This window comes from Rhincodon typus, chromosome 25 (genome assembly GCF_021869965.1).
Source record: "Rhincodon typus isolate 14 chromosome 25, sRhiTyp1.1, whole genome shotgun sequence".
In the NCBI taxonomy this organism is placed as follows: domain Eukaryota; kingdom Metazoa; phylum Chordata; class Chondrichthyes; order Orectolobiformes; family Rhincodontidae; genus Rhincodon; species Rhincodon typus.
The window spans coordinates 16,085,300-16,095,963 of NC_063356.1; the positions used below are offsets into that span (position 1 = coordinate 16,085,300).

Sequence of the window (10,664 nt, forward strand, 5' to 3'; positions counted from 1 at the left end):
TGAATTAAATAGAGAAACGTCTCTGGCCAATGAGTGAGTAACTAGAGGTCATAGGCACTAGATAAAGGTCTAGAGAGATGAAGAGGAGCTTGTTCACTTAGAGCAGTTGGCTCCTGGAATGATGCATCTGGAATTGTGCTGTAGGAGGCTGACTCCATCAATAATTTTGCAAGAGAGCTTGAGGCTGAGAAACTCGCAATGTGGGGATAAGGGATTCATCTCTATTTAATGTTTCTGACAAATGTGATAAGGTTTTGTGGGGGGCGGGGAGGCGGGGAATCCCTATTTTAATAACACAGATTAGCCAAACTTTTTACTTATCACATTTTGAACTGCTTTGCACTCGTCTTCGTGTCCCGGACCAATCGTTAACTCAGAGGGTCCATTGGAATTCAGGTCTCCCTGAAAGTGCACCAACAGGGGAGCTGGGAAAATATCTTGCTTGAAAGAAGTGGGTTTCTACATTTTTGCGTTTACTCTTCGATATAGCTGGAGGAGTTCAGAAAGCAACTGTTTATGGCATAATCACTTTAAGGAACCTAATTTTCTTCCAAGTTCGTAATCACTCCTAATTGGTGATTTAGGAAAATTTCAACATAGCTAAGTGAACCGTTTTATATTGCAGCATTTAGCTGACGCAAATTATTGATGAAATTCATTTCTCATGTAATTAATTTAAAGTGAAATGATCAGGAAACCCTCAGCAACACCACCCATCCCCCTCCCCGTCCCCACAAAAAACTTTGCTGTACAGGTGTATATAAAGGGGTAAACAATGGAGAGCTGTCACATACAAACCGAGGAGAAAGCAGCCAGGAGGAACATATTCAGGTAAAGCTGCCCTCGAACGAAATGTTCACTCAGATTTCCTTGGTCTATTACAGAAGACAGATCGGATTGTCTGGGGAACTGTTCTAACTTGAATCGTTTGGTAACCTTTAAGCTACGACTTTTGTGCAGATAAGATCAGTTAAATTTACCTTGTAAGGTACATTGAATTGCATATTACTGTGCGTCTCCTTTCAAGTGGTATGAACGATCGACTGAAGGGAATGTCAAAGTATTCCATAGACTAAGGGCCAAATTATAATTCCAGTTAATTCTTGTTCCCTTGCAAACTAATTCCCTATGTTGCAAGGCCAACTGGTTGTAGAATAGAATCGAAAAATAGTTAAAACTGTGGTGCGGTAATGTTATTAGTGGATATGACTTTTTTTTCCCTCTCACCACTGTTCAACTTTTCTGTCAAAATCCCAGAGCCTCAGAATGTTAGTAAGTCAGACAGCTAGAAGGTTCTCTCGTTGAGATGGCAGGATGCAGTTCAGAAGAGGAACATAAGACTGAATGCATGAGCTAAATTAGGGCTACTTCTGAGAGGGTGAGGAAAGGATTGATGAAGAGTTTTGAGATTTTTACTGGTACAGATTTAGATCCAGGGACATTCTTTTCCTGAGATGCAAGATTTCAGGACTAAAAATGTGTTTAAAATGAAGTAGAAAGAAAATATGAAATTTATGCAACATTGTATTAATGAGAGAGCACCAAAATGCACTGTGGAATTTACGGCTGGTTCTTATTTGAAAAGAGCAATGAATGATCCCTCTTCAACGAAATTTTTAAAATCCGGTAAGTAAACTGTTGGGAGATTGTGAATTGTAGACTAAATAGGCCAGTGGCATAAACATTGCCGAGTTACTATTTCCGGTGGGTTGAATGGATTTTCTATAAATTATATAAGGAATATTTTAAGTTGTGAGGAAGTATTTCAGAGTTGAAGATACCTGTATTTTTCTCTCTTCCATTCTAGGTTTATTCCAGAAACTGCTGCCCGCAATGATGAAAAGTTTTGCTACTTTTTTTTGCCTGGCCCTTTCAGTTAGCATCTATCAGCCCCCTGTTACTGAAAGCAAGAGGCTACATTTTGGGCAATGTTCATTGACAGTGAACTTACAAGAGATTCGAGATTACTTCTCAGAAATCAAGCACATTATTGTAAGTAAAACACTCAAGAACACCTTCTACTCTTGTATTTGAAAGATATTTGATGTGTATTTGCGATAAAACGCTGTCTACTTCCTTTGACAGCAAGCCGAAGATACCATCACTGACACCAGGCTTCTGACTGAATCCGTTTTTCATGGCATTCAGGTACAACACTCACTGCAGTAAAGGTTTTGTTGGCTAATTTTTTATGCAAATTTAAACATTTTTCATCAGATAATCTTACAATGTAGTTGTAAGAATTATTTAGCTTAAATGATGCTATTTTTAAAAAATACATTTGTTCTCATAGCATATTAATAAGATCTTGATTGTTATTATCATGAAATTCTTCTGTAGTCAATTTTATATGTTCCTATTTTGATTAACAGAACAGGTATTAGAACCACTGTTCTTGTGATAAAGCATCTCCAAGGAATTAGTTAAGCAATGTATATATTCAAATCAAAAAATAATATGCAGTTTATTTTATTGGAAAACAATGTTGTAAATTGACCTATTTATTCACCTATTCCCCTAACCTGGCTGGACCTGCTCTCATTTCCAGGCAGAGGAGAGCTGCTGTTTTCTGCGCCACTTGTTGAGATTCTATGTGGAGACTGTCTTCAAACATCACACTCCATCTAGCTCCCTCATTGAGAGGAGGACCAGTAGCTTGGCCAACTCCTTCCTCAGCATCAAGCGAGATCTTCAGCAATGTGTAAGTATCAAGGACTGGAGCCTTCAAGTATTTGAGATTCTGACTTTATAATAGAGTATCGTCTAGGTCCACATAGAACTGTGTGTATTTCTCAACGCAATGCCCTCCGACATTAGTTGTGTTCTTAGATTTCTCTAAATAGGTGACAGTGTATGAAAAATTTTGCTTCTGTGCTGGTCGAGTACCAGTTATAAAATTAGAAGTTTATATCATTTTTGCGTCAGTCAAAGCACGTTTTGACGCATACTGATGCAAAAGGGATATTGTAACTAAAGCCTGTTACTTTAATCTGGTGCCTAAATACACAGAAGTTGGGAGCTTTGAGGTTTCCTCAATTAGTTTTACTGCACTCCAGTTCAAACCTAGCCCAGTGCAAATTACATTTTTAAAATTTTCAATCAATACACTGTACAAGTTGTGAACAGTATAAACTTAGAATGAAATCTTTTTAATGTAAATTGCAGACCTCAGGATAATTCAGTCTTTTTCTGGTTGGCAAGATGTAACCAATGATATGCCACAGGGTTTGGTCCTCAGGCCTTCAGCTGTACATCTGGTTGCTGAAGTACTGCATTTGGGTTCACGCCTTTGATGCTGGGTTCATTCATATTCATTGGGTCGTTTAGCATATCTGGCTTTTATTTTACAAGTGCTCACCAGGTATGAAATGAGCTAATGATATACCTGCCAAGCTCCGGAGTTGTGAATGATGGAGAGCGAGGCGTGCAGAGTTTAGTACCATTCCGCTCGGACTGCTGGCTTGGCGATATCTGACCGATCTCGCAGCAGGAGCGGAAGCTGCTCACGGAGTATTGACTGGGCGAGCTGAGCTGCTTTCCCTTTTGCAGGCATTTGATGAGGTTACCTTGGGGAAAGTCTCCTCTCTGGCCGTGGCATAGCCAGCAATATGAGATGATTGGTTCCAGCTGCCTTTCACCTTTTTAAAAACCTCAATGATCGTTAGACAATGTTGAAATACATCGAACCACCCAGGCTACGAATTTTCTGATGAGTTTGCTGCTGACTGTATTTTGAAGGGGAAGTGTGAACAGTGAAAGGGTGATGGAGTGTGTTTAGTGGGAGGGTGAAACCTGGCGCCTGCAAACTGAGGGTTACTCCTCCGCCTCCCGGGAAGGCTGTGTTGCGTGAGAAAGCGAGACGAACGTCAGCCTCTCTGCTCCTATGATGCTGCTTGGCCTGCTGTGTTCATCCAGCCCTGCACCTATCTATATTATTGATTTGGAAGAGAGGATAGAAAGTACTATACCCACATTTGCAGATGACATTAAAACAGGTGAGTTGTAATGAAGTTAGAAATGTACAAATGGATATGGATGGGTTAGGTGAATGGGCAAAAGTTTGGCAGGTGATTTTTTTTTAGCATTGGTAAGTGTGAGGATATCCATGTTGGTTAGAGGAATAGAAAGACAACTTATTATCTAAATGGAGAGAAACTTCAGAGTGCTTCAGTGCAGAGAGATCTGGGTGCCCTCCGGCATGAATTGCAGAATACAAATATGCAGCTACGGGAGGTAACAAGAAGGCAAATGGAATTTTTGCATTTATTGATAAATAAATAGAGTAAGAAGTAGGGATGTGTTGCTGCAACTGTACAATAATTAGTGTGACCACACCTGGAGTATTGTATAGAATTTAAATCCCCTGACTTAAAGAGGGGTGCAGTTGCATTTGAGACATTTCAGACCAAGTTCACTAGCTTGATTCCAGAGATGACTAGTTTGTCGTATGAAGAGAGATTGAACACTTTCAGCCTATACTGTCTGGAGTTTAGAAGAATGAAGGGAGATGTCATTGAGGTATATGAGACACTGAAGGGGATTGACAAAGTAGATGTAGAATGGATGTTTCCTCATGTGGAGCAATCTGAAATGAGAGGTCATTGTTTAAGGATAGAAGATAGCAGATTTAAAACAGATGAGGAGAAATTATTTCTCTCAAAGGTCGTGAATTTGTGAAATTCACTGCCCCACAGTGCAGCAGAGTCTGAGAGTTTGAGAAATTTAAGGAGGAGACAGACAAATTTTAATCAGTAATGGGTTGAAGGATTATAGAGAGTGGGCAGGAAAATGGAGTTGAGACCAAGATGAGATAAGTCATGATCGTATCAAATGACAGCTGAGGGGCTGAATTGCCTACTCCTGCTCCTAGTTCTTACATTCTTTTATGGAATTATTAGTCTTTGTTTGTTCCAGCATAACATTAGCTGTCAGGCTTGAAGGGATCACTAGACTTCACAAATGGTGTCTTTGTCACTGAGCTCATTGCGATCTGCTGTGAGGTATATCTGAATGTACAATTCAATCTATTGGCTGTGCACAGCATTATTCAGGCATTGATCTGAGAGCAGTTTGTACAGGATAATAGCAGCCTTTAGTAATACCAGGACGGTAGTATGAACCATATCAGTTCATAATGACGTGCTATGAACTAGGTATATTACCGTCTCCTTTACTGCGTATAACAATACAATAAGTACAATGATTTGAGAAGTCATTTCTGACTTGCCTACATCCAACAATTAAACTCATTTTACAAGGTGTGTTGTGCGGCATTCCTGACTGGTGATAAAACACTATAAAATTGCAAACCATTGATGTTCTAGATAATGTAGATATTAAAAAATCTGTTTATGTGCCTGTAATGCTTGTGATCAATTGCATGTTTACTTAAAGGACTGTTAAATAGCAAACAAGTAACAAGCAATATATCAGTCATAATTAGAAGTGATTAATACACATGTTCATTTAACAATTACTATCTATATATTCAAAATGGTCATTTGGACACTGGAGTGTTAGATTCCATCTCTTTTTTTTCTATCGGATAGAGTATGCAATTCAAATGCCACTGTGGAGAAGAATCCAAAGTCAGGATGCAGGAAATACACAATGCTTTTGAAAATGTAAGTTGACATGCTTCCCACTTCACTTCTATAAAGTTAGGTAGGATAGAGAGTCATAGACCACAAAAGACCATGGGAATCTCTCTCCATTAGAGACAGAGAGAGGGAGCCAATTGGTTATGCATAGCTTGAGAGTAGTTACTCCACAGTGTGAGGTTAGGTGAGGAGGCTGGTATCCACAAGAAGTATCACAACTAGTATGGGAATTGAACCCAAGCTTTAGGTTTTATTCTGCACCACACATCACTTAGACTCATACAGCCATAGAGATGTAAAGCACGGAAACATCCAACGTGTCCATGCTGACCAGATATCCTAAATTAATCTAGTCCCATTTGCCAGCATTTGGCCCATATCTCTCCAAACCCTTCCTATTCATATACCCATCCAGATGCCTTTTAAATGTTGTAATTGTACCAGCTTCCACCATTTGTAGGGGAGGTGATGGCCTAGTGGTATTATCATTGGACTGTTAATTCAGAGATCCAGATAAGATTCTGGGGACCCGGATTCAAATACCGCCACGGCAGATGTTGGAATTTGAATTCAATAAAATATCTGCAATTAAGAATCTAATGATGACTATGAATCCATTGTTGTGGAAAAACCCATCTGGTTAACTAACGTCCTTTAGGGAAGGAAACTGCCAACCTTGCCTGGTCTGGCCTAAATGTAATTTCAGATCCACAGCAATGTGGTTGACACTGAACTGCCCTCTGGGCAATTAGGGATGGGCAATAAATGCTGCTTAGCCAGCGCCACCTTCATCCTGTTAATAAATAAAGGAAAAAAAAACTTCCTGTAGCAGTTCATTCTATACATGCACCACCCTCTGCATGAAAAAGTCACCCTTAGATCCCTTTTAAATCTTTCCCCTCTCACTTTAAACCTATGCCCCCTAGTTCAGGACTCCCCTACCCTGGGGAAAAGACCTTGACTATTCACCCTATTCATGCCCCTCATGGTTTTATAAACCTCTATAAGGTTACCCCTCAGCCTCCGGCACTCCAGAGAAAATAACCCAAGCCTATTCAGCCCCTCCCTATGGCTCAAACCCTGCAACCCTGGCAACGTCCTTGTAAATTCTTTCTGAACCCTTTCAGGTTTAACAACATCCTTCTTTAAGAGTGAAATCTTTAAGAATGAATGTAACCCTCTGTGTTACACTCATAATTGCACCAAGAATTCTTCAATGAACAAAATCTGGAGTAAAAATCATCCTTGACATCAATAGAGAACAAACGGGGAAGTACAAATTCTAAATGGTAAACCCAAGGTGAAAGTAATTTGCCCTCGTTCAGCATAGTCTGTCTATTGTCCTTTGAGATTGATGGACAGCTAGACTTCATATGTGTATGCACTTCAGAGAAGCTTGGAGAAAGGGCTATGAAAATAGAAAGTTACCTGTAACAAATCCTGAAAACAACATACATTGAACCAAGGCTTGTATCCATGTTAAGTTATGCTTCTAGTGCTGGGAAAAGCAAGGGTAGATCCTGACAAAAGAGGAGACATCAAAGAAAATAATAGTCCCTTCCTAATCTTTATTATCTCTGACCTCATGCCATTTATTATTAATTAATATATCTCTGCCTTTCTTCAGTTGGATCTTAATGTTGCTGCTGTAAAAGCCATTGGTGAAGTGGATTTTCTCATCCATTGGATGGCACTGTCTCACCAGGACTAAGCACTATCTCTGAGTACAGCACAAAGAATGTGATAATACAAGATGGTACCAAGAAATGTAATACTTGGATAAGGGATGAGTACCTAAGATCTTCACATTTCCACCTTCGCTATAAATCTTTCAGTTCTAGCACTTTACCTATTATACCAGTGACCACTATTTAGTTTGATATTATGCTGAATTCTGTTATATTGTGACTGACTGATTGTTATCTGTGCAGGAAGTCTCCTCTTAGAGAACTGCCAGCCAATCAGATTGGCTGTCAGCTCTGTAGTCTCAGTAGTTCCAGGAATGAGCAGTGGCCCTGCTGGGACTTCAGGCAGTCCCCAAAAACGAACAAATGCTGGTATCACCAGGACTAGGCTGGATTGGAAGTGGGGTGGGGGAAACCAGGATGGAGAAGCTGGGGAATGGGTTAAAAGGGGTATGATCTTGGAGAGACATTTCAAGGAAGTGCCTTGCCCTCTTGCCCTACACCAGCCAACACCATAAAAGTTGCTCGGCTACCTGCTTGGCGTGGGTTCCCCCATTTTGTTGATAAAATAGCGTTGGAGGCTGGGTGAGGCATTTAAGGGCCTCAATAAATCAGGGACTAGCAGGTTACCTAGCACCTCCATGATCCCCTGTAAAATGGAGACAGACCATGGTGAGGTAGGTAGCTAGTACTCTCCTGTGTGTTCAAACATGCTTGTGTGGGAGTGTAAGTTCTAGCCCATAATCTAGGCTAGCTTTACTATGCAGTACAACAGGAATGCTGCCCTCTTGGAGGTGCTTTATGCCTTTTTAGATAGCCCTTAAAGGTCTTACGGTAATATTTGAAAAGAGCAGGTGAATTCTGGTGACCAACCTTACCAGCCCAACATTAATTCCTTCAAATATTATTAGTAAAAGCAAATGGTCTGGTTGCTTATGTCATTGTTGCTCATGGGACCAAAATGTATGAAATTTGATTGTTACATTTCTCATTATTCTGTGATTACTCTTCAAGTACTTTCTGGCTGTGAAATATTCTAGGACATCCCTAGGTCTTGAAAGACGCTATATAGGTGTGAGTTCTTTTCTTTCTGAAGATAATCATAATTAATTTTGTTAGATGAAATTTAAATCCTTAATTTTGTGTGTATCTATGGAAATATATTTTGAAAATTTAGTAAGCACAACTACTAATATTGGTAAATATTTCCAGGAAATGCAGTTTTTGAAGTATTTATGTTTGATATTACTAAATTATCATTTGTAGTCTATTTATTGAAATAAAAAATCTGTGAAATAAATACTGTTTGCTTTTGCTCTGAGTTTTATTTAAAAAGGGGAAAACTACAATTTTAATGATTAATATGATGTCTACCGTGACAAACCAATGAGCTTTAACTAAATAGAGATAGTAGGAACTGCCGATGCTGGAGAATCTGAGATAACAAGGTGTAGAGCTGGATGAACATAGCAGGCCAAGCAGCATCAGAGGAGCAAGAAAGCTGATGTTTCGGGTCAAGACCCTTCAGCAGGAAAGCTGACGTTTCGGGTCGTACCCGAAACGTCAGCTTTCCTGCTCCTCTGATGTTGCTTGGCCTGCTGTGTTCATCCAGCTCTACGCCTTGTAAAATCAGCTTTAATTAAATGTTGGGCCAACAGATAACATAGCCTTCGGGAGCTTGCACTTTTACTTTACTGAGAAGCATGACACAACTTGCAGAATTTTCAGAACAGGTAACCCTGGCTGATCCTGGAAATGAACCACTATTAAAGCTTACAGTGAAAACGCCTCACACTTCAAATTATTTTAATTCTTTGTGTGGTACTCGTTAATATGACATTAATTATATATCCCATTAGCATATTAATACGGATCAGTCGTGATTTTCATGATTCTTAGCTGCATAAGTAAAATTCAAGAAAGAGCTGAGTATATTTGATCTTCAGTCTATTTCGATATATTTCTGCCTTTAGGCTAAATTTTGTGTGCTTACCTTGGATTGCTTGGTGTGAATCACACCATGAAGTAGCAAATGGCAGAATGTAAAAAGTTTAAAAAACTGACAGGCCAAGAGAAAAATAGAACATGCTCAGCAGGTCTGTCAGTCTCTGTAAAGTAATAATGTTAATGTTTGAAGCAGCCCTTCATTATAGTAGGAGAAATTACAAGCTTGAACCCATTTAAAATATGCAGGTCAAAATCCGAAAAAAATTTTACAAAGAGAGGAAAAACTGGAGTGGTTTGTGAAATGCCCAAGAGGAAAGTAAATGCAACCTTAACATTCATTTCAAGAGAGCTAGAATACAAAAGCAGAAATGTACTGCTGAAACTCTGGTCAGACCGCATTTGGAATATTGTGGGCAGTTTAAAAATTTTAAATGGTTATTGGGATGTCGGTGTCAATATTTAATGCTCTTTTCATGTTGTGCTAAGAAAGTATTCTAATTGAATGATTTATGCAGTTTAGAGGGCATTTATTGAAATAGTATTCATAGATGCTAATAAGGAGAATACTGAAACAAAGAGATTTAAAAAGCCACAGAGAATAAATTACAGATTTTTGTGATAGTGGTGATGGGAGGAGGGTGTGTGCTTGGACTGCAGGCAAGTCTGAAGTAGAAACGGGAGGAACTATCAAAAGATTATGTAATAGGGAATAACTAAGAATGTTCCAGACAAGGAGGAAAAAGGAAATTAAATCTCCTTATTTATTAATAAAGGAAGTTGCTTGGTGCTTCCCAACATTTACTATTCTGGTTGATTCATTTTCAACTTAAAGATTTTCCACTACATTAATTTGTTTAGTTCTGTATTGTTCGATGCAATGACATCATTGCAGGGATTATATCTACACAGTGATTTTAAAATTTTTAATTCATTTGCTTAAGAATGATCGTAAAATCATTGCAATCGTTGCAAATGCTAATGGATCATATTTGATTCATGAGTGGGGCATGGCAACCTGCATCATCACAAAGAGGAATTCCCAGGCAATAAACCATTTGTCAATCCTTTGTTTTATACCCGGAAGTGCTATCACACACAACTGAGCGACTTTCCCACCACCAAAAATCACTATGACTTTTTCTCGTTTTCCTTTCGAAACACTAACCGCCACCGGTCCAAAATTGCCCACAATATTCCAAATGCTGTCTGACCAGAGTTTCAGCAGTACATTTCTGCTTTTGTATTCTCGCCCTCTTAAGATGAATGTTAAGATTGCATTTACCTTCCTAACTGGCAACTGAACTTGCATGTTAACGTTAAGAAAATGCTGAACTAGGACTCCTAAGTCCCTTTGTACTTCAGATTCCCAATGCCTTTCCCCATTGAGAAAATAGTCTATGCCTCTGTTCTTCCTATAAAAGTACATAACTTC

The 10,664-nt window shown here is 39.1% G+C and overlaps 1 protein-coding gene across 1 annotated transcript; it reads left to right on the top strand.

Moving 5' to 3' along the window:
- Positions 1 to 797: 797 nt before the first annotated feature.
- On the top strand, positions 798 to 7,476 carry LOC125486106 (interleukin-20-like). Its single transcript, XM_048612273.1, has 6 exons — positions 798 to 831; positions 1,808 to 1,992; positions 2,086 to 2,148; positions 2,549 to 2,701; positions 5,550 to 5,624; positions 7,228 to 7,476. The coding sequence occupies exons 2-6, from the start codon at positions 1,834 to 1,836 to the stop codon at positions 7,309 to 7,311; spliced, it is 534 nt and encodes a 177-aa protein (XP_048468230.1). The 5' UTR covers positions 798 to 831; positions 1,808 to 1,833; the 3' UTR covers positions 7,312 to 7,476.
- The last annotated feature ends 3,188 nt before the right edge of the window (positions 7,477 to 10,664 follow it).

Excerpts from the sequence above, each read along its gene's own strand:
- LOC125486106 (XM_048612273.1), top strand. The coding sequence starts at position 1,834 with ATGATGAAAAGTTTTGCTACTTTTTTTTGCCTGGCCCTTTCAGTTAGC. Across the intron at positions 2,149-2,548 it reads CCGTTTTTCATGGCATTCAG|GCAGAGGAGAGCTGCTGTTT; the intron begins GTACAACACTCA and ends TCTCATTTCCAG. Across the intron at positions 5,625-7,227 it reads TACACAATGCTTTTGAAAAT|TTGGATCTTAATGTTGCTGC; the intron begins GTAAGTTGACAT and ends GCCTTTCTTCAG.